At 34.4% G+C, this 24,793-nt stretch overlaps 1 protein-coding gene across 1 annotated transcript in view; it reads left to right on the top strand.

Annotated features, from left to right (window-relative positions):
• The window catches only part of SNX13 (sorting nexin 13), a 126,292-nt gene extending 102,920 nt beyond the window's left edge, over window positions 1–23,372 (top strand). Inside the window, 9 exon segments of the mRNA XM_021689499.2 lie at window positions 4,017–4,124; window positions 6,546–6,656; window positions 10,564–10,725; window positions 12,189–12,260; window positions 15,157–15,302; window positions 15,548–15,616; window positions 17,277–17,389; window positions 19,851–19,966; window positions 19,968–23,372. Coding sequence (XP_021545174.1) covers window positions 4,017–4,124; window positions 6,546–6,656; window positions 10,564–10,725; window positions 12,189–12,260; window positions 15,157–15,302; window positions 15,548–15,616; window positions 17,277–17,389; window positions 19,851–19,966; window positions 19,968–20,099 — 1,029 coding nt within the window. The 3' untranslated portion in view covers window positions 20,100–23,372.
• Window positions 23,373–24,793: the final 1,421 nt, after the last annotated feature.

Here is a 24,793-nt window from a genome sequence, read left to right as displayed (position 1 = left end):
TCAATGAGAATTTGGTATAATGTGAAATTTTCTAGTCTAGGAATGTAAATGTCATGTTTACATATTGACAAATATAAGTGAAGAACATACTTTAAAAAAACTTTATTAATAGAACAGTTCATACAGAAATTTTCTTTCTTTTTTTTTTTTAATATTTATTTATTTGACAGAGAGATAAAGAGAGAGTACAGGTAGGCAGAGAGGCAGGCAGAGGGAGAGGGAGAAGCAGGCTCTCCGCTGAGCAGGAAGCCGATGTGGGGCTCCATCCCAGGACCCTGGGATCATGACCTGAGCCGAAGGCAGACGCTCAACCGACTGAGCCACCCAGGCGCCCCCAGAAATTCTTTTTCAATACAGCATCAAAAATTAAATGAAATTAATAAAGTGAATTCATTTTTGAGAGGGCTCAGTACAGGCAAAGTGGTTTTGACTTTGTGTTTCCTCTCAAGTTCTGTTAGTGTTTAATAAGTACTTAAGTATTTAGATTGCTCACAGAGCTTAAGAATTTAAAAACAAAGCTTGTGAGTGAAAATGTAGCTTTAAGCAAAATGCTAAGCATTTGTAAATAAGATTCAGGCTGTTTGCCTCTTAGCTCTGCTTTACCTGTAGTTTTAAATTTAAATCTCTCATAAAATAGAAGAAAAATGCAGTGACTGAATAGTAATACATCCATTGGTAACAGTACAACCTGTTGACAAAAATGAATTTTAACTCCATAGAGCTCTTGAAGTGTTAACATTTTTTAAAACAGGTTTTGTTTAACTTTGTGATGTGAACTTTTTCCAGTCTAAATATGTAAAAACATTTATTTTCTTTAAAGATTTTTTAGCCTCATTTGATTTTTATGGATAAAGATTTATAAAATTGAAAGAAAATAATTAAAAAATTAAATGTGACATTATTTTAGAAATCGCCTGAACCTACGCATTTATTTATTCAACAAATATGTATTAAGTTTTTTCTCTGTGCTTGGTACTGTTCTCAGTGCTGGTAATATATCAGTGAACAGGACAGACCAAGTCCTTGCCTCTAGGAGCTTACATTCTAGTAGACACTGCATTACTGTTACACTGGGTGAATTGTATATTAGTACTGATAAAATACTAGTGATTTAGAAAATATTAAGTATGCATTAAGGTAACTGAGTAAAAGTATTTATGTGCCTGGCTATAAACCAATTTTGAATCCTTTTAATAAAATTTCAGGCATGCTTTTTGAATTTTCCAGTAGTGCATCAGGAAGACATAGTTCAATGTAGAAAGATAAAATCTTTTATTTTGGAATGTTTATGATATATATATATCTGAGTTCTTTGTGAACATGAAATACTCTTTAATTTATGTGAGTTCTTATGTTCAGGCAAATTTCTAATTTTTTTTCTTTACATGCTTTAAAAAAATTTCTTGAATTTTTGGCAGAGGGAATTATATTACCTTTCAGAGAGTGGACTACCTCTTACTTGTACTTATAAAATCTTTAAAATACTAAACTTGTAATGAGTTTAATATAGAGTATAAATTTCACCATTTTTTCCTTTTATAATAATAATATTTGAGAGAACTGTCAGTCATTAATGCTTCTGTTTCAGATAATTTTAAAACGAGTTTGATAATCTAGGCTTTAAGAAAATAACTTTTTTGGCATTTAATTTGTTTTCTTTTTCTTTTAATTTTTTTTTTTAAAGGTTTTATTTATTTGACAGAGAGATAGAGAGAGCACAAGTAGGCAGAGCCGGCAGGCAGAGGGAGAGAGAGAAGCAGGCTCTCCGCTGAGCAGGGAGCCCGACGCGGGCTTGATCCCAGGACCCTGGGATCATGACCTGCGCCGAAGGCAGACGCTTAATGACTGAGCCACCCAGGCGCCCCTAATTTGTTTTTTTCTAATTAACAAGGTTTAATATTTTAAAGTTTCTGAAATAAATTGTTGTTTTATTGCAAACTGCTATATTCCTTTGATGTATTAATTTGCTAGGGCTACCGTAACAAAATACAACAGACTGAGTGGCTTAAACAATAAAAAAAATTTTCTTTCAGTTCAGGAACCTAGAAGTCCAAGATCAAGGTGTTGGTGAATTTGGTTTCTCCTGAGCCATCTCCCCTTAGCGTTCAGATGGACACCCTTCTCTCTATGGCTCCACATGGCCTTTTCTTTGTGTGCTCACCTCCTTCATGTCTCTTTGTGTGTTCAGATTTTCTCGTCCTAAAGACACCAGTCCGATTAGATTAGGGCCCACCCTGAGGGCTTTGTTTTAATTAATCCCCTCTCTAAAGGCGCTATCTGCAAATTCAGCCACATTCTGGAGTACTAGAGGTTAAGGATTCAATGTATGACGTTGGGGCAATACCTTTCAGCCCATAACATCTTTGTATTACCAGAATAAAGTATGTATTCTGTAAAGTTAAGTCAGTAGTTAAAGATGATGTAGAAAAGTAATATTCCAGCAAATTAAATAACTTTTAGGACACCTTGAAAAACTTAATTTATTTCCATAAGGTATATAAGGTATGATTTTTTAATTCATAAAACCAGGAACTCTCCACTGGACATTTGATATTCAATGAGGACCCATTCTAATACTTTTGTGAGCAACCAAATTTGTGAATATGGCTACAGCATAACATTTGCCCTGTAAATTGCAACTTTCCTTTTTTGTTTTTCTTGCCTTTGCTGAGGCAAAAGAACTGCCTTTACCTTTCATGTATAACATACAATGAACTTATTCACATTATAGTTGCAGGCAACCATCAGATTTGCCATTCCATTTAATAATTTTTTAGAATCTTCCAGTTTGGAGATGAAAATTAACCTAAACCTTTTCATTTCCTCTTTAATCTCTGCACCAGGAATGAGTTTTCTTTACAGAACCATTACTGTTGATGTTTTTAAACAAAGGATGGTTTTAGAAAGTTTGTTTCAGTTTAGGACATGTATCACATGGAAAAAACAGGAAGGCTGCTTGAAGTTTCAGTTACTAGGCTTTTGGCCAGCCACAGTCACTAGCTAAATGACTTTCCTCCCGTGCTGTGTTAGTAGCTGTGGTGTAGTTAAACTCTGTGCTTTAGCAAGGCACAGCACATTACTATATATGCGGGCCTTTGAAGGTGCACCCAAATGTTAAGTCTGTAAATGCTAGACCTAGAGCATGTACACTTACTTGGTGCTTGTGGCCTTGCAAAGATACGATACATACTAATGGCTTTTAGGTTTTTTTCTTAATAATCTCTGAGTTTATTTTTCATGTGTTTGGTGGGGAAGAAGTGTCCATGTTGTACTACAGTTGTTTATATGCAGAGTTGTAATAAAACTGTAATCAATATTTTGAAATTTGCCTTTTCTATTTTTTTTTTTTTAAAGATTTTATTTATTTGACAGAGAGAGACACAGCGAGAGAGGGAACACAAGCAGGGGGAGTGGGAGAGGGAGAAGCAGGCCCCCCACGGAGCAGGGAGCCCGATGCGGGACTCGATCCCAGAACCCTGGGATCATGACCTGAGCCGAAGGCAGATGCTTAATGACTGAGCCACCCAGGCGCCCCACCTTTTCTATTTTTAATAACTAGCTATTAGAATGATTAACTGATTGACAATCATCAGTATTAAAAAAGATTTCTTTAGTAGATTTCTTAAGCCAGGAACTCATGGGTCTTTGGTCTTTAAAAATATATTTGCTAATACTTTATTCACAAGTCAAAGTGTTAAGGAAAATATTTTAAAACCTTTTATTGTTGATAATTTTGAACAAAATTAGAGTATTAAAAAGGAAACCCCATGTGGACATCATTCCTCTTTATCAGTTATCCATGTTTGTCATTCTTGATTGAAAATACTCCTTTATAAATAAGTAGCATTAGAACTGTGTTTGGACATACTTTCTGATTTTTGCTTAATAGAATATATTACAAAATAATCTGTTAAAGATGCTTTTGATATATAGAGGAATTATTCCTTGGAAAATGCTTTTCATTTTTTGTAAAAAAAAAACAAAACTAAAATTATTGAATGTATTTTATCTTCTAGTTTGAAAATCTCTCAAACATATTGAAGCTTCCTGGTAAAAAGACTTTTAATAATATGGATAGAGATTTTTTAGAAAAAAGAAAAAAGGATTTAAATGCATATTTGCAGGTAAGTCCATGTTTATTATTACCCATAGATTTTCATTTTAATATAGCCTACAGATATAGTAGATTTCTTTATTAAAGAATGTTATAATAGTGGAATAGTAACCACGTTTCAGTAGTATGTCACATCTGTTCAGTAATTTATCAATATTCTCTGTTTTCTGGACACTGCTAGGGATTTTGTCACTTCAGGTTTAGATGAATACACACACACAGGCACACATGTGTCTTACACATCACTGTAAAGTCTAGTTGTTTTATGGTACACTAAACAGATAAATGTTTCCAGTTCAGTAGGTAGTTGCTCTTCAAAGCTAGCATATTTTCATTCCTGATAAATGCCTCCTATGGTCCACAGTGAGTCTAAGACTTCTAAAATTACAGGATAATTCAAAAGAGGAATAGATTTGAGGGACTATTTCTTACATGTAGTATTCTAGGTATGTAGATTTTCTATTGTGGAATAACAAAACTTGTCTCACAAAGTTATTTATCCCAGAAAAAAACTTTTAGACCTGGGTACCCAGATGTCAGATATAATAATAATATCACATTATAGTTTTTTATACTAATGAATGATTTGTAAAGGTTTTTCATCAAATAGACCTGGCTTTAGCCCAGGTATGTAATGTTCCATTATTTAGACCCCCTACCCACCCTCTAGAACAGGGGTCAGCAAATTGCAGGCTGCAGACCAAATCTAGTTCACCATATGTTTTATTGAGTTTTATTGGAACACAGCCATCCATTCAGTTTATTATTGCCTAGTACAGCTTTTACATTTTGCTACAGTAGAGTTGAGTAGTTTCAGCAAAGACACAGTGGACTACAAAACCGAAAGTAATTATTATCTGGACCTTTGCAGAAAAGTTTGCTGACCCTTCCCTAGTATGTAGTGAAACTTAGCTAATGCTATACTGGATATTTTGTTTGGAAGGTTTCTCTCTCTCTTAAGCATTTATAAAAACATTTGTAAGTTTGATTTGGTTTGTTTATAACCATAATTGTAATTCCATGGCATTATTATTTCCTGGAAAGATAGCAAAACATATAAATCTCTTATTATTTACCTTTGTCTTCTGACTTAAAGCTGGATGTGTGATATGATTTGTATGACTCTTGTCAAACACTGGTTTTTTAATTTAAAAAATTTTTTAAAGATTTTATTTGAGAGCAAGGGAGCACAAGTTGGGGGAGGGTCAGAGGCAGGGGGAGAGAGAATTGCAAGCCGACTCCATGCTGAGCACAGAGCCCGACTCGGGACTTGGTCTCACAACCCTGAGATCCATCACCTGAGCTGAAATTGAGTCAGACGGATGCTTAACCAACTGTGTCACCAGGCACCCCAAACACTTTGATTTTTTTAATATGTTAGCTTTAATTGTATAAAAATCTGTATCAGTTATGTGTAAGATTTAAAAGACTTTTTCCCAAATCTGGGGCCATAAATGTATCTTTTAAATATGGCTGTACCAAATATATTGTAGCTGATGAACTCAAGATATGTCAAAATAACGTTCCATTGAAGGAATTAAGGTAGAATGTTAGGTTGTATCATTAACAGTTGTGAAAGCAGTATGTACAGATTATTTTATGTACTTTCTATTAATGTTAACTTTAGAATTAGGATGTGATAAACATAATAGTTTACTAATGTGGATCTTCGTAGTATAAGCTATAAGACCTGAAAATGGACTACAGTAGTCTCCTCCCCTTATCTGTGGTTTTTGCTTTCCGTGGTTTTACTTACCCAGTCAGCCATGGCCATGGTCCAGAAGCAGATGATTGTCCTTCTGATGAATTGTCAGAAGGTCAGTAGTAGCCTAATGCTGTGTCACAATACATATGTCATTCACCTCACCTCGTCTAATTATGTAGGCATTTTCTCTTATCATCACAAGAAGAAGGGTGAGTACAGAACAGTAAGATATTTTGAGAGAGAGACCACATTCACAGTATACTGCATATACTTTTATTACAGCATATTGTTATAATTGTTCTATTTTATTGTTATTATTGTTAATCTCTTACTCTGCCTAATTTATAAATAAAGCTTTATCACAGGTATGTATGTATGTATAGGAAAAACCAGTATATGTAGGGTTCGGTACTATCTTTGGTTTCAGGACTCCACTGGGGGGATTGGAATATATCCCCCATGGAGAAAGGGGACTGCTATAGTAAATACATTTGACAACTGTCACAGTAGATGCATTGAAAGTCAAAGCAGATGGGAAGAATATACACCGAACTATTAATGGTCATAGAATTATTGATGACTTTATTTATAAACTGTGTAATTGGTTTTTTAAATACAAAATTAAAATTCTGTACATGCTTAATTTTCTAGCAGATAAAATTATAGATAGGAGTTAATTTCCAATACCGTATCTATGTAGGATATCTTTTTTTTTTCCCCCGTTAGTTACTGTTGACTCCTGAAATGATGAAAGCATCCCCAGCTTTGGCTCACTATGTGTATGATTTCCTTGAGAACAAAGCCTACAGTAAAGGGAAAGGGGATTTTGCTCGCAAGGTAAGCAGACCATTGCACTGGTTTTCTTTATAGGTCTGTTTTCATCATTTTTTAAAAAGATTTTAATTATTTACTTGAGAGAGAGTGAGAGAGAGTGAGAGAGCACAGAGGGAGAGGGAGAAGCAGGCTCCCCACTGAGCAGGTAGCCTGACACGGTACTCGATCCCAGGACCCCGAGATCATGACTTGAGCTGAAGGCAGCCTCTTAACTGACTGAGCCGCCCAGGCACTCCTTCATACATTTTTAAATAAAAAAATAAATTTATATTTGTAAGTTTTAAAACCGGAAAGTTTTATTAAATGCTTTTTGGCATGTTTATCTTCTATGGTTTATTAAGCCTGCTATTGATAGGCATATCTGATAAATATAAACTGTTTTTACGTGTAGATTAAAATCTAGCAGGAGCTTAAAAGAAAGAAAAAAGACTTTTTGAAATAATGCAGTGAGGAAGATTTGCCTAAGATAGGTCCCAAGCTTTTCAATAACTTGAGAAGGAGCCATTTCTTACTGACAGGAAAGGTCTTTTACTTGGAATGAGGATAAGAAAAATGTTCAATAGGTTATGTTCCTGAAAGTATTTATGCCCCTTGGGTGAAATCTTTATTATTTAAAATTTCTTTGGGGATATGGGTCCTAAACTTGGAATTAGATGGTAGGTTAAGACAATAAATGACAAAGTGCTCAAATCGGGCAAGATAGTTTAGTGAGTGAAAACACAGACTTTGGAATTAGTCTTTGGTTTAAATCCCTGCTCTGCCATTTACTGGCTGTGACCTGCAACATGTTAGTTCCTTCACGTTTTGGTCCTTTAGTTTTCCCAAGAAATGAAGATACTAATCCTCATTTTACAGCATTGTACAAGTCAAATGTGATATTCCATGTATGACAGCACCTGACACTTCATTAACTTCAGAATAAATGTTGCCTCTTCGTAGGAGTGGCGGCAGTCATAGTGGGAGCAGTAACAGCAGTTGGGAGGCCTGGGTGAATAGTGGGTAGGAACTCTGTAGTTTTATAACTTTTCAAAAGTCTAAAATTATTTCAAAATGAAAATTAAAAACAAACAAAAAGTGACTTCCCTGCCACTCCTCCCCGCGCTCTGAAAAGACTAAAAAAAAAAGAAAAAATTACGGAATTGGTACAAAATAAGTAAGAACTGGTACAGAATAAGTAAGAATTAAACATAAGAACTGTGTATGAGTACTCTAGGGTGTTGGGTTTTAACACCAAGTGGATATTAACATTTTTTAGTGGAGTGTTTTAATGACAAGTTCCATATTGTGTGCCTCATAATGGTGGGGGGGGACAGAGTGGTGATACGTCTTTGTATTTCGTGATTGAAGTGATTGAGTTTAAATTTCAACTCTAAGTGGTTTTATTGCCAGTAGAGATGCCTTCTAGTGTTCCATCTTTTTGATATTTACCTTATTTTCTCTCAAGATTTTATCAATTTTAGGAAGAACTAATAACTCAATAACAGCTTTTTTGAGATAAAAGAAATGTGACCTCAAATGTACACAATTTCTTTTTGTCGACCATAGTACTGTGTGTGTAGAGCATATATATGCTCTATATATCTGGACAGCTGTGTATTGCTTTTAAAAATATTACCACTGGAATCTAAAGATCCTCTGAATCTTTCTGGAAGTCCATAGTAACATACATTTTTCATAAATCATATTGGCTGTTACCAAGGTCATCTTGACCTCTTTTAGATTGGCAAAATAATTTTTATGCACATCAAGAATTAGGGGTTTTCAGCTACATTTCCTTTTTGGCTAAATTATAATTTAATATTTTTTTCTTAATTATATTTCACTGAAAATTAAGTAGGTATTAGAGAAATCATCTGCAAACACTTTCTCAGTGGCTATCAGAGCTTGAGAAATAATACTTTATAACATATTAACCTGGTCACAGAGTTTGTCTAGCCTTTCAAAATATGTGGGCAATTCCTAGGAAGAGTAACTAACACACAGTCTTCCTTTATTCACACTGTTTCTTTCTATCCAGTTTGATACCACGGTGTGAAGGCATTTTTTAAGCTATAGTTAAGGGACCTAAATTTAAATTAAAATTACTTTGTGTTGTTACTGATACACATAATTGAAGTGATAATGCAGGGAAAACATCTTTGGTAAGTCAGGCCAAGTGTACACTTAGGCTGGTGATCCATAATTCATTCCTCTGCTTGGTAATTTACAAGTTTGTTTTTTTGTTTTAAGCACGTGTTTTAAGACAAATCCTGTTTGTGGAAATCTTGTCATACAGCGATGGACTCTGTTTTTATGCTTCTGAAATTCTGCTTTTTTCAGGATTAGGCATCAAAATCACCTGTGGAGGTTTCTCCATCCCTCTAGTTCACCCGTTCCCCGTCCCCAGTACAGATGCTTGGGCTTTACCCTCAGAATTGAAGAACAAAAAACAAAAAGGAAAAAGGAAAAAAAATAGATTTTGTAGGTCTAGGATGGTGCACAGGCAACTATTTATAATTATTAACTAATACATGATACAGATTTAGGTTCTGTTGTTTTAAGAGTATCAGTGGTAGTTTAGCCCCACGTCTGGTGTGAGGCTACATACACATACACACATATATAATTTTACCCACAAGTGCACATGCACACACAGAGTTAGCTTCACCTTTTTAGCCTTTTTATCTCTATATCTGTGTACCAGTGGTAGTGTTTTTCAGACCCTTCTTCGTACTTGTTTTTGTCCTTTGGTTCTCCTCTGAATTGTTCTATTGTGACAATGTCCCTCCTAAGTGTTGCATATTCCATCAAACATATCTAGAGCACTATTGACTCAGCTTAATCCAAAGAGTAACTAAAACTTCCAATTATTTTACGGCTATCTTGAAATTCGTTTGTTGTCGTTTTTTTATAGCACTTATTTAACCTTTTCTAGTTTTTCTTAATGGAAACCATGAAAACATACTAGAGTGAAGGAGTTTTATCTTCTTGATACCATCTCTTAACATTGTGCTATGTTCCTGAAGTAGTGGAGTTCAGTGTCTTTTAGTTTTTTGTTTTTGTTTTTGTTTTTTTTTGGTAGGGAACATAATTTGTTTCTGCATTAGTTCTTATGAGAGTCACACTTTCTGGAAAATATTCTTGTAGATTTTTTATGACTTTGATTTTGTGTCCCTTTTTTGTTTTTTTCTTTGTTTCTGTTAAAATTCTCAGAGTTCCATATGCAGACTATTTTGGTTTCTAGATGTTTCTTCCTTTCTTAATTGAAATTATCTGACATTTGTGCAGTCAGAATGTCAATTTTAATGCTTCCTATCCCCCTGGAGATTATTCCTTTTTATATTTCTGATCATATTTTCTTTTATAGTTTTTCTTTTCTGTCTTACTAAAGGATTCCATAGTCCCTCTATAGATTCTGAGCATGTAATGTAACCAAAAAATTATTTTAAAATATAAATCTTAGTTACTTGTTAGTTACTTGAGCTTTCTGCTTATTTTATCTGCTTGTTTATTTTTCATTGTCTCCTCAAAATACCTATGTTATTATTGCCTTGAATTGTAGCAGAAGTATGTTGTGGCTAATTCCGTTTGCACCAATTTCTGTTTTGGAAAATGTTTTATTTATTTTAGCTTATTTCTTTAATAAGGCAGCCAAAACTTGTAATCACTAGCAACATATTTTATTTTTTGTATAAGCTAAAGCTTATATTTTCTAGCAATTGCCTTATCACCAAGTTTTTTAATCATATATTTGTGTGTGACAATACATTTTGAAGAAAGTAGTTCTGTACTTTTAAAATGCAATTAGATATTATAGAGTAGAAAATTACTGCATTTTTCATGTGTGTTGCACTCTGTATTTTCCCAGGCTTCTCAGTTAAATAACAAGTCTGATACAATGAAGTCATGGTATAATATCTTTTCCCCTTAGATGGACACTTTTGTAAATCCACTTCGAAATTCTATGAGGAATGTTTCAAATGCAGTTAAATCCCTTCCTGATAGCTTGGCAGAGGGAATGACTAAAATGTCAGACAACATGGGCAAAATGTCAGAAAGATTAGGTCAAGACATAAAGCAATCATTTTTCAAGGTAAGATGTTTTCAGTAATATCTACAGCAAACTATTTTTAAATCAACTAAGATTTATTGAGCTTCTGCTTAGATTTACCTTATTTCTTTTGAGAAGTCCAAAGCTCCCTAGACACATAGTCTTATAAGAAATAAAAAAAACTAAAGAGAATGAATTCTTATCAGAAATGGATACTGTGAAATCCAGTCACTCCTCAGGCTTTGCTGTGGTAGAATTTTGAAAGCCAGTAAAGATAACAGACATCCTTTGTACTGTTATATTCTATTATGCCATTTTTATTTTATAATGCTATTAAATTTTAAAACAATAGCAAGTGCTGTTGTGCAAATGAGCTATACTAGTATTCATCAGGAAACATAAAGCCTAATTTCTCCTGCTTCACCTGACCAAGTGGCTAGGCTAGGAGATCAAAGGGAGGAAAAGTCTCACAATCATCAGCCTCTGGGGCCATCCTTTACTTGGCTATACAAGTGAGTGGTATAGAAGAGTTTCATAGAGAAACATTTTCATCACATTTGCAAATACAGGTAGCACACCAAGTTGTTTGTTACTTTCTGAGTTATACTTTTTATAATTTTCACCTACTTGTTTAACGTTATAATCAAGACTATAAAAGAAAACTTGTTACTGTTAGAGTTTTCTATTTGTTAGATCATGTTTGAATGAAGAGTAAATATAATATGTATATAAATATAGAATAAAAATACACACAATTTAAGAGACAACTCCTAAAATAATGTGTGTGTAAATCCATACTTTTCTATTTATTCTTATACTTTCTCTGATGCTTTATCTTTGTTTCTAATCATGGGGGGATGTACACTAACACTGAAAATGAGGATTTTTGCAAGTGCCACTTCTGCCGATAACTACTCATATGACTTTGTACAGAAGTCACTGAGCTTTTCCCCGTTCCTTTTTCCTTACCGGCAACATGAAGGGGTTATAATAAGTGATCTTGATGGTCCCTGCTGTGCTGACAAATGATTTTCAACTAACACCGGTCTCTCCATTTTCCTCATAACTTATCTAAAACAGGTTAATTAGTTTCTTAAGTCTGTTAACTTACTGTCAAGCTCCTTATGGTAAAATAAAGATTGGAATTCTGTTCTCTGGCTGTGCTACTAACTTTTGGTTTTTAAATCATTTAACCTTTCTTAGCTTTAAGTTCTAAAAAGTACAGGGGTTTTACTAAGTAATCTCCCCTTCCAACTCAAAAGTCCATTTTTTTTTAAAGAAAAAAATCTTTTGGTAATGAAGTAATCACACTTTAACATTGGGTTTCTAATTGTAGAGTGTTAGTACTTTTTAATACTATACAAACTTTGTTTATATATCGTTCCAAAAATCAAATTAAATGCTATTATTATGCTTTATACTGATTTTGATTTATTATTGTATTCTTTCACTGTCTGCTTTAGTGTGTTTATTTTGCTCTGTTTTTATATACTTTTAAATGTTAGGTGCCTCCTTTAATTCCGAAGACTGACTCAGATCCTGAACATTGTCGGGTCTCAGCTCAGCTTGACGATACTGTGAGTTAATTTTATTTTTGGTAGTATTCAACTGTAATTGAAATCATACTTGGTAAATCTTTTTAACTGATTAATGAAGTATAATACGTATACCTATTACTATATACCTATGTGTATATATTATATGTGTTAAGTTTGATGAATTCTTACAAACTGAACGTGTCCATATAATCAGCACTCTAAGCAAGAAACAGAATGTTACACCAATACCCCAGAAAGCCCCTAATGCTCTCTTCCTGTCACTATCCTCTCCCCCACCAAGGATAATCACTATCCTGACTTCTACCCTGCTTTTATACTTTATATAAATGAAACTGTAAGGTATGTACTCCTTTAAGTCTGGCTTTTTTTTTTGCTCAATGTTGTGATATTCTTCCGTGTTGTTTTGTGTGATTGTAGTTTCTTCATTCTTGTGGACTTACAGTACTCCATTTTGTAAATATAGTATAATTTATTTGTTGTAATATGAATAGTACTCCTGTGAACATTCTGGTACCTGTCTTTTATTTGATTAAGAAATTAAGTATACATTTCTGTTGGGTCTGTACTGAGGAATGGAATTCCTTGGTTAGAAGGTATTCATAAGTTCGGTTTTAAGAGATACTGTCAAATAGTTTTCCAAAGTGTTTGTGCTGCTTACACTGCTGCCAGCAATGCATGAGGATTTCAATGCTCCATAGCCTGTCAACAGTCAGTATGTTATGTCTCTTAAATTTTAGCCATTCTGGTTGTATCTCATATGGATTTCCATTTCTCTGATGACTGTGGAAAAGTTGAACCTCTTCGCATATGTTTGTTGGCCATTTGGGTGTCTTGTCTTGTGTCTCTAGCTCTTTCCTCTATTTTTCTGTTGGCTTGGCTGTCTTTGTCTTTTTTGATTAACAAGAGTGCTTTATATAATCTGAATAGTGGTTCTTTGTCAGATAAAAGTATTTGTGTATTGTGAATATCTTCTAGTTGGTGTGCTTTTGTGCAAAGTATATATATAATCTGTGCGTACTACAAGGTCACAAGGATCACTTGTGATTTTCTTTAAAAATCTTTTTTGTTGGGCGCCTGGGTGGCTCAGATGGTTAAGCGTCTGCCTTCGGCTCAGGTCATGATCTCAGGGTCCTGGGATCGAGTCCCGCATCGGGCTCCCTGCTCCTTGGGAGCCTGTTTCTCCCTCTGCCTTTCTCTCTCGCTCTGTCTCTCATGAATAAAAAAAAAAAAAAATCTTTAAAAAAAAAAAAAAATTAAAAAAAAAAAAATAAAAAAAATAAAAATCTTTTTTGTTTTAGCATGCCGAAATTTAGATTTCCCATTCATCTAGGATTGATTTTTGTGTATGGAGTGAGGGCAGTTGACCCAAGCACCATTTACTGAGAAGGCCCTCTTTTCCCAAGTGTACTGTTTCTCCCTTGTCACAAATTAGATTATCGTATATGTTTGGTTCTGGGCTTTGTATTCTATTAGGCAGATTTATTTTAAAGTCATAATTATCTCCCTTCAGTTTTTCATTGAATTTCCTATAATAAACTGTATTAAACAAAGAATATTTTATTTGCTTTTTAAGGAGTATTTTATTATGAGTTATGCTGGTATAACATTTATAACATCATACCTTCTGTTGAAAGTTTTTACAATTTAGCTATTTATTACAATTACCATGTCTTACCAAACTAATGAGTATATACTCAATCAGAAAATAGAGAAGTATTTATTTGCCTCTGGAGTGAAATCCGTCTCTGCCCCCCACCCCCTCACCAACCCCAGCCATTCCTTGTTTGGTTTAGCTCTGAGTTTTCAATATGTGGAAGGGAAGGTGCACTAAGAAAATGTTTACAGTGTAACAGTGAAAATAACTCATGCTATTTTCTCAAGATTTAAATTACAACATGGATGAGGAAGTGATTGGAAAGAGTATCTTAGTGATGAAAGAATTATAAAATTACTGGCAATTATATGCAGTTTGATTGTAGTTCTAAATCTGTTTTGCTTTGTATATATTTTTTCACATCAAAGCTTTCTCGTCTTTATTTTTTTTTAACTTTTATTTTTTTGCTCTTCTTGTAGTCTTTACTTTTTACATCATTAATTGAATATTCCTGTACAAATTTTTACTTGCTAAAAGTTAAAAGAAAATTTTAGGGGCGCCTGAGTGGCTCAGTCGTTAAGCATCTGCCTTCGGCTCAGGTCATGATCCCAGGGTCCTGGGATCGAGCCCCGCATCAGGCTCCCTGCTCCACGGGAAGCCTGCTTCTCCCTCTCCCACACCCCCTGCTTGTGTTCCCTCTCTTGCTGTGTGTCTCTCTGTCAAATAAATAAATAAAATCTTCAAAGATTAAAAAAAAAGAAAATTTTAGAAGTATAGTGAAATATGCCTTTTGTAATAACTTAGCTATATACTGGATTTTATTTTAGCTTCTTTTTCCTGAAAATACCTAAGTATGTACAACGCACTAAGCAAAACATGTTATTCTGTGTAGATCTTGTTTTGTTCTATTAAATCAGGAGAAATGTTGAGACTGTTTTGTTCTTTATCAAAAAGATGCTCCAGAAAATCGGCGAAGGGGGCCAGCATTTGCCTTATCAAAGCAGTACAGACTCTACTAAAAGTAAAAGAGCGAAATTATTTTTTCCTAAGACATCATAGATTCACTTTGAGAAGTTTTTTTCACTACCACTTTGGAATTGTAGGGTTGTAAAATTCTGTATTCTTGCAAAATGACTGTTAAAAACCTATGTTTTTAAAAATTAGAATGAAATGTTAGGTCATGAAGACCGTAGTATAACTTATCCTCTGATCTCTGAAATTGAGTACCAATCATTTTGTAAAAGCAGCAGAAGTAACCATTCATAGTATAGATAAGTAACTCAAATAAATGTATTTTCATTTCTTCCCATATTTTTTCAGGTGGATGACAATATTCCACTTAGGGTAATGCTGCTTCTTATGGATGAAGTATTCGACTTAAAAGAGAGAAATCAGTGGTTGCGAAGGAATATCAAAAACCTACTTCAACAGCTTATTAGAGCCACATATGGTGATACTATTAATAGGTACCAATTTTTTTTTTTCATTCCTTAGAGCTGTTCTTACTTAGCTCTTAAACATGTACTTCTGGAAGTAGATTGTTCAACCTTTGTAGGAGAATTTTCTTCTCTGAGCCTTTTAAGATCATTAAAACAGTCTGTTGCTTTCACAGGTAATTTACATACCGATTAAGTTACTTCATGAAAGGAATGCTTATTTTATACGCCTTTTAAAATTTTGACCCTACTAATTTAAATTTCTTTACTTTCAGAAAAATAGTTGACCATGTTGATTGGATGACCTCACCTGAGCAAGTAGCCGACTTAGTGAAACGTTTCAGGTATATCTTAAGACACAGTCACTTCATTCAGGTAGTACAGAGTTTAGCATTGTTATCACTAATTAACATTCACTGCTTTCCTTTTCTTCCTGACCATAAAGTTGGTTTTAATCATCACTGATGAGCAAGAAGAGTTGTAAGAATTATAAACATTTGTTCCGTGGACTTTTTGATCTTTGTTTCTTTAAAACCAGAATAGAAAAGTATAAGAGAATAATCTTTAAGATGTTGGTTATATTTTATCACAGTAATGTGGCTTTAAAGTAATTGAAATCCTTGATTTTAAATGAAAATTTTAAAAAATATGTATGTCTCTGCCTATGGACTAATTAGTAACTATTTGAACCCCTGAAAAGAATACAAATTAAGAGCAGTGATACTCCAGTTCATATGTTCATCCTACAAAAATATTCCGAACCCCTCCTCTGTGCCTAGTATTTTGCCAGTCACCAGGGACTGAGATAAAATGTAGCCCCTTCAAGGAAAGCACCACATAGTCAAGAAATAAACCTCTTTCCTAAAAGTGAAAGATAAGCAAGGCATAAATATTCATGGCATCATGTACTCTGAAGTAACAGAAGCAAGAAAGGAGCTATCAATAGTGAACATTACTTGCTTGGCACTGTGCCAACTACTTTATGCGTACTTCCTGATTTTACCCTATTTTATGAGATAGGGATTGGTCTCCATTTTGTTATGTGAAAAGTGAGGATTAGAGAAGTTGAGTGGCTTGTCCAAAAGCTCACATGCTGGAAAGCGGGGAACAGTTTAATCTGAAGCTGGGTTTCTCCCCACTATACCGTACTGTTGCCAAAAGTTAGAGCACCTGTCCGGGCACGTACATTCTGTTTCAGGGCCAGTGAATGATGTTTGGTTCACTGTGGAACAGTGATTCTCATGTTGGAATCACTTGGAGAGCTTTAAAAAGTACTGATACTTGGATCCCATTTCTAGAGTCTGACTTAATCAGTAGAAGGCCTGAACATGAAGATTTTTTAAAGCTCACAGGTGTTTCTAATGTTCAGTCAAAGTTAAGAACAGCTGCTCTGAGGAGTCTCTCCCTCAGACCAAATTCACAGATGGAACCTTAGTTAGTGTGTTCCGTTCTTGCCTTTGGCCTGTGAATTGGAGAGTTGGAATCAAGCACGCTGAGCAAGTGAAGAAGAGGGTATATATATGTGAAAGGAATGTTGTAATCAGTCTAACTGTAAGGTGTGGATGCAGCATTAGTTTTGTATTGGCTTACTTATAAGGGAACTGAGGGAGATTAACTATAAGGTATCCAAATTCAAGATATTGTGGGGTTGTAGTTGGATCAGATGTTCAATCTCATTGAGATCAGAGGCCTACTTTGAGTTTAAATGGCTGTAATGTAGTCACCTGTATATTCCATTTTGCTGTCTTTTTCATTTGTTAGTGTTTATAAGTTATTCCAGGGCAGAATTCATCTGTTACTTCTCTTATGTATATCCTTTTACACCTAAAATTGAACCCTGCTCTTAGTTACTATGTTTTGAATGTCCTACCTCTATAAAATTTCAGAAGTGTTTCCACTTTCTACTTACATTTGTGTTTTCTGTAGAAAATTGGGATAATTTTACTGATTTATATCATTAGAAAATGAAAATTTTTACAAAATGTATTTAATTTTCTTAAATAGAGATGCCTTTTGGCCAAATGGCATTTTAGCAGAGACTGTTCCCTGCAGAGATAAAGCTATTCGAATGAGAACAAGAGTTGCAGGAAAAACTAAATTACTTTCAATTATGCCAGGTGAGTGAACAGATTTGGTAAAAATCTTATTAATTTGTAGTTCTTCTGAATTTTTGGCACCGAGCATGCTGGGTTAGCTGCCTATTGATTTTCGTAACTACCATTTAATGGCTTACCATGAATTAGGTAGGCACTGTTGCTGTGCATTTCTCATATATTCTTCGCTAACTTTCATAACAGTATTAAGAAGCTAGGCACTGTTAACATTGCAGCTTTATATATGAGCAAATAGAAGCTCAAAGAGGTTAAGTAAGCCACTCCAGGTTTCAAGCTAGGAAGTGACTGTTGGGCTTCTGCTCCATGCTGAGCGACTTGAAAGCCACTGCTTTTGATCATGAGAAAAAAGTGGTGCTTTTAACCATGTCATTTGCTACCTTGAGCCATTTTGAGAATAAAGTTGATGACAAAATATGTGACAGATGAATAAAAGAACATGAAGTGTGAGGTTTTCAGGAAGTATATCTGTTCTCCTTCAGAGAACATATTCTTTCAAAGAATCCCTTTATGTAGAAACATTATTAATCTCAATTAAAACATGATTCCGAAGAAAATATACTTAGTGGCATTCTTTTGGTCTAATTTGAATTACTTCTTTAGAACACTGCTGTCTTAGACTGACTTTGTCCCCCTTTTGACTTCTCTCAATAAGAGGGCCTCTATAATATGAAAAGCAATTTTGTGTGGCTGGGTGGTGGTTTGGTCCCTTCTTTAGTTATGAATATCTTTGAAAATACTTAGATATCTCTTGTCCACATTTTGATAATGAATATAGAGTGGAAAAGGAGTATTTATGAAGTTCATTAACATCATGTAATATCTATTTCTTTTTCTATAACTTTGTTTTTCTTTAACTTAGAACTATATGGTTCATTTTCATCATAGATTTTAAAATCTCTCTTCTGTCAGTTAAGTTGGAAATTTGCCTCATGGCTATTACTTCTGTCCTACAGACTATACTATTGCGTTTGGAGAAAAAAAGCAAATTACAGAAATAACATTTTAGAACAATAGATGACAATTTAGGATTAGATACTATTTAATATACTGTTAGCATAAACCAGATTGTGCTGTAGACTGATTTATATAGCCGAAAGAAACTAATGCATTTGTCCAGTAAGTATTTCTTGGGAGTGTTTCATGTGCCAGACACTTTCTTTGCACTAATCTTTGCCTTCTTGGAGGTTACACTCTATTAGGGAACCACAGACAGAAGGCAGACAAATAAATAAAGGCCAGTATGTTAGCTAGTGGTAAGTGCTGACGAGACCAGTAGTGCAGGAAGAGGGAAGTGCTGGGTGGGGGCAGCTGTGTGAGAAGAGGACACTTGGGTGAAGACTTGAAGGAAGTGAGGCTAAATATAAAGGTATGTGTTTATATACACATAATCCCTGTCTTGTTTTTATTGGTAAATTCATAAACCGTTTGCTTTAAATTACCCTGTACTCCTAGGTAGAAACATACCTTCTGGAAGTTGCATGTTTTTTTTTTGAAAGCAGTTAAATAGTATTTACTGCTCTTGAGGCCCTGATTATAAATAATTAAGGGTAGTCATACATGTTCCCCTATTCAACTATCTGTAATAACTTCATGTTGCCTGGGAGTAAACTCCACACTTGGCTCACGCTGGTAGCCATAGCACTTGTTCCCATTCTTCTCTCCGCTTTCTTTTAAAAGAATCTTAAAATTTAGCCAAACTGTAGTGCCCCCATTTTTTGAACCTGCCTTGTTTTTCCCACTTAGCTCTCATTTGCTCGTTGTTCTCTCCCCCAAAGCTAATCCATCATCTGTTTGTGCCTGTCAAACTCCTGCTGGGGTAGCAAAGTCTCCTTCATTCATCACTTCCTTGAAGGGAACCTTTCTTGATTATATACCATGTGGAATTCTCCCCTCTGTAAACATCTTTATACTTGGGGTATAAAGTATACTTGCAAGCTTTTTGAGATCGTTAATCAGCTTTCATACACCATTCCCTTACAGTATTTCTCACTGTGCGTTAGACACAGTAAGACTATTTGTATAGTGTTTTAGCCTTTGCAGATCACTTTTCACATTGTTTCGTTAAAGCTCTCCAAATTCTTAGTTATAAGGATTTGGTTGTTATTATAAATCCCCATTTTACAGATAAGGAAACAAACTCAGGATGGGTAAATATCATATAGGTATTTAGGGACAGGATTGTAACTCTAATTTGGGGTTTCACAGTCTAGACCCTGCTTCTTTTTTGTGTGTTTTATCATCCCCAGCATCTGTTCTTACATAAGTGGATGGATGCATGAAGACATGTGTAAATTTTAATCTCAGTTAGAATATAGAATACATAGCTGAAACACATGAACTGAAGATCTCCTATTTATTACCCTGCTGTGTACTTCACATACTTTAAACTCAGAGGATAGTTTAGGCCTTGTATTTCCTTTATATGAGTAATGAATGATGTTTTTTTTGTCCACTCTTCATTTAGATGAACTGAAGCACATTATCGGGGCTGAAACAACACGGAAAGGTATTCTTCGTGTTTTTGAAATGTTTCAGCACAACCAGTTAAATAGGAGAATGGTTTATGTCTTCTTGGAAGGTTTTTTTGGAAACCTTATTTCCACAGTATAAATTTCGTGAACTTTTCAACAAACTGCATTCACGATCAAAGCAGATACAGAAATATAAACAGAAACTTCAAACTACTCAAGCGCCTTCTTTACAGAAGAGGTGACACTCCAATCTCTGAAGCTGGTGTTCATTTTGTCCAGGACTAATAATATGGACAGATCTTCTGGGGCTTAACTCATATACTGTCATGTCGCACCAGTCTTTTAGTGTCTCAAAATAGATTATTAATACATCCATAAGACTGTGGTTCTTCTCATCCTCGTCCATAATCCAGCCACTACCAAGAGAGATTTCTGTGTCTTAAATGATTTGGTGCATACTTTTGCAACATTGAGAGGATACTGCCCCCTTCTCAAGCAAGAATGACATTGGTCTCTTCCATTTCAAACTAATCAGCATTCTCCAGCAATGACAAAGTGCCAGAATGTATACGTGAGAGCTGAGGAAAGCACAAAACAATGGTTCACAGATAAACTGGCTAATTTGTTTAACCATGGGAGACTGAGCAATGTATGATTTGGAGGGATTTGTTTTTGCATAATAATTTTATAGATCTTTATCAGAATTTTCATATAATGTGGATTAGCCAGGTGAATGATCTTTGGAACATCTGCTTCAGGTCAGGGGAAAGTGACAGGATGCCCTTAAAGTATGAAGTAACCTTATACCCTAATTACAGTTTTGTGACATAAAATAAAACCAATCAAAAACAGAATTTGATTGGATTTGTTATTATTGGTATAAAACAAATTTTAATTGATTCTTACGTGCTTTGGGGCTCTGTTTTGCTCTTATGGTACTCAGTCGTAAGTTTTCTTTTGGTGTTCTGTGTGCAAAAAGAAGCATATAGTGGCACTCTCAGTTAAGTTTCAAAATTATTACAGTTTTCTTTAAGAGATTACTGATTACACAATAGGGAGTATAATCTCGAAAGAACTGCCAAATACATTCTGTTATTTTAAAAACATGGAAATTAAAAAAGAACAGCACCATTGAAAGTTACAATGTGATCGTTTTAAATTGTGTGATCTAGACATACCTTAGGTGATTGCAAAAGTAGCAAATCAAAGGATTAAATGAGCTTTTAGTCATATGTAAACAGACAAATTCCTAATTCTATTACTGTGTATATATATATAAAAATAAATAATGAAAACAGAACTATAATATTTTTTAAAATATGCTTTTATTTATATTTTGCATAATGTAAAATTCTACTAAATAAAGCAAGTTGGCAAAACCCCTGGGTGTATACATTTAAGTCCCTGAAATAATTTTATACCAACAACAACAAATTACCTTTTCCAGTTCTGGAGCCTCTGCATTTCTTATAGTTTTCTCATTCTCCGTTTGTCCATCTTGGAAGTCTTCATATCCCTTGTATGCAGGATTTCTGCATAGTTTTAAATACTTACACTGACTAAGGGTTTGGATATGTCAGCATTTTTTGTTTTAAAAATATTTAACACTACAACCTTAAAATAGTGAAGCTACTTATCAGACCACTGAGCCAAGATCCTGGTATTCGAAGAACGTCTGGGTGCTTAAGATAAAGGGACAAAGTTTCGGTATCCCAGTTATTTGGGAGCTTTAAGATGGAAACAAGATGTTATTGTCCTGTTTTCACCGAGATTCTACTTACAAAGTGAAGCCTAATAACAGATTAAAGCCTTCCTTTAAAGCTTTATAATAATAATAATCATATTTATTAATAATGCTGTTGTGCATACTTACAGTATGCATATATTGCATGTCTAAAGAATTACATAAATGAAACCCCTTTCGTTGCAACTTGCAAATGAGAAAAGATCCTTATTGACTCTGGTGGAAGAAATAATACTTCTTCTTCGCAGTGTGTTTCCCTGCCATGGTCCCCCCCGCCCCCCATGCCCCAGGCTTTAAAGGTGAAGATTTGTGAAACATGTCTGTAGGAACTAGCATCAGCATGGCCATAAGTGCAATGATTCTCAAATATACCCTTGCCCATTTCAAGTATATTTTTGACGTAAGTCTAAGAGTAAACAAGAATTCATTTAAGAGCCTAGTGTGTACATATGAAAAGCATTTCCAGATAATGTGAGGAATGCTGGCCATCAACCAGGGAAAGAAAGAAAGGTCCTGCAAAATTGCAACTTTTCATAACAGAGCCCTGCAAGGTAACTGCAGTCATACCAAAAACTATATGAGTAAATGGGTTTTTTAAATAATTTTTGTTTCAAGAGTTTATATTTCAAAAGCAGAAATGTCAAATGGTAGTTTATGTAAACGGTTGTGCGTCTTCTCTGTGCACATCTATGTTTTACATCAGAGAGCTGTGGTCATGCTAAAATTAGAGATACTTTTTGAATGACTTAGTCAAGCTGTGTGTAAAATATTTAATTCATAAGTCAAGTACAGTGTACTATGTTTAATAAAGTTATTACATTTAATGCATTTATTGCATATATAAATATATACCTGAAGAGGCTTTAAGTCTTCTGATATTTGATTTTTTGAATGTGTTTTTAAGTCAGTGGTGCCTTTAGGCGAGAACCTTCAAAATTAATCATCCTCTTTTGGGTTTTCTGATTTTTTCAGGTAACAAACTATTTAGAAACCATCACTACTAACAGTTGATTCACCTAAAAATTGATTTTATGATTTAAATATAGCGCTTAGCTGGGCATTTCCTCTGATTAGGGTGTTCTGAATAGTTGCTGAAAAAATTGTGCCATTGACCAATGGATGCACTTGGTTAGCCTTAACTTTTTTTTTAAAAAAATTAAAAACTTTCTTGAATATTTCTGTTGGCTCATCTTAAGTTTGTGCTGCTGGTGTTTGGAAAGAATCAAACAGTTAAGTGCTACCAGAAAGTGTATCAATTTTTAAAAAATTAAGAACAATATAAATTTCACAATCTAAAATTTTAATTTTGTGCAATATTTTCATTTAATGCATGTGTATTTGAGTAATTGTAAAATAAATGAATTTTTAATGTTTTGAGATCTAGTTTAAACTGTCTTCTTAACCCAACAACTTACATTCCGTTGTTGCTGCATCCTTTTATTTAAGGACTTGTTTTAAAAGTCTTTTTTGTCACTCCTTGTAAAATTCTTTTGTTACTGGTAAATTTTGCTTATAGGAGCATGGCTCCTGTATTACAAGGGAAAAATATAAAGAGCACATCTTAGGATTATAGTTGTTAAAAGATAACTTGTGCATAACATTGTACAGTAAATGTCAACTGTGTGCCTAACTATTCTATCAATACTTTCCTTCTTTAACAAAGAAGAAACAATCAGAATGTCAGTTATTTTTATTGAACTAAAAAGAAGATTAAAATTTTTATTTGGTTTGCGTTATGTTCTGTCCATTAGAAAATACTAATAAAATATTAACAAACCTTTTTGTTGAATTTATTTAGTAGTGATGTATTCTTATTACTTTAAAAAGTGCTTGCTCAATGGTCTTATTTTTAGTATCTCTGTGTATTTTCGTTTCTTTTTATTTTAGAAATCAAGCAACTTAAGTTCCCTAGTGATAGAAGAGCTGTTGAGTGATTACTGATAACTTAGTGAATTTCATTTTTCCATTTATGGGGCAAGTAATTTACGACCACTATGTTCTAGAAACTTCATACTTAACCTATCATACAAAATTATAAAGTCATTTTCCCATAGGGAGAAAGAGCTTTACTAAGATGTCCATTAACAGTTTTTATTTGATCTCATTTTTAATTCATAGTCTGCCTAATATTTTAGATGTTTCACTTCTAAAGGCAACAGATTCAGTACTCACAACGTGGCTATGTCTGGTTGGTCATAATATTTTCAGTCTTGCATCTGTATCCATAGACTTCTCAGACATCAGCTGTGAGTACTTTTACCCTGCTATGGACAGGCATAGTATTTGTCAAAGTGCATCCTGTAAAATATTGGTCTCTTTAAGATGTTTCTGAGCAGTAATTTTATACTTCTATGTAACTTATGCAAATCTACATACTCTTCCAAACCCTAAAATGTTCCTTTACAAGCCAAATGATACTACCAAAGTTTCTGAAAAGTTCTGGAATAAATAAGTCTATTTAATTTTGTTTACCTAACTTTCCAAACCACAGAATTTTTTTGTCATCAACACCTATTAATAGCTTGATAATGTTCCCGAGGAACATGATTTGAAAAATCTTACATGGGGTGAAAAAAAGGTGAAACATCTTTTTTTTTTTTTAATTTTATTATGTTAGTCACCATACAATACATCATTAGTTTTTGATGTAGTGATCCACGATCCATTGTTTTCATATAACACCCAGTGCTCCATGCAGTACGTGCCCTCCTTAATACCCATCACCGGGCTAACCAATCCCCCCTCCCGCCTCCCCTCTAGAACCCTGTTTGTTTCTCAGGTCCATAGTCTCTCATGGTTCATCTCTCCCTCCAATTCCCCCCCCCCCATTTTTCCCTTCCTTCTCCTAATGTCCTCCATGTTATTCCTTATGTTCCACAAATAAGTGAAACCATATGATAATTGACTTCCTCTGCTTGACTTATTTCACTTAGCATAATCTCCTCCAGTCCCATCCATGTTGATGTAAAAGTTGGGTATTCATCTTTTCTGATGGCTGAGTAATATTCCATTGTATATATGGACCACATCTTCTTTATCCATTCATTGTTGAAGGGCATCTCGGCTCTTTCCACAGTTTGGCTATTGCGGACGTTGCCGCTATGAACATTGGGGTGCATACGGCCCTTCTTTTCACTACATCTGTGTCTTTGTCCAGTAGTGCAATTGCTGGGTCATAGGGTAGCTCTATTT

The sequence above is a fragment of the Neomonachus schauinslandi genome, chromosome 12, assembly GCF_002201575.2.
Source record: "Neomonachus schauinslandi chromosome 12, ASM220157v2, whole genome shotgun sequence".
Lineage (NCBI taxonomy): Eukaryota > Metazoa > Chordata > Mammalia > Carnivora > Phocidae > Neomonachus > Neomonachus schauinslandi.
The sequence above is the reverse complement of the archived record's forward strand: the minus strand, read 5'-3'. Positions and strand labels throughout refer to the sequence as shown.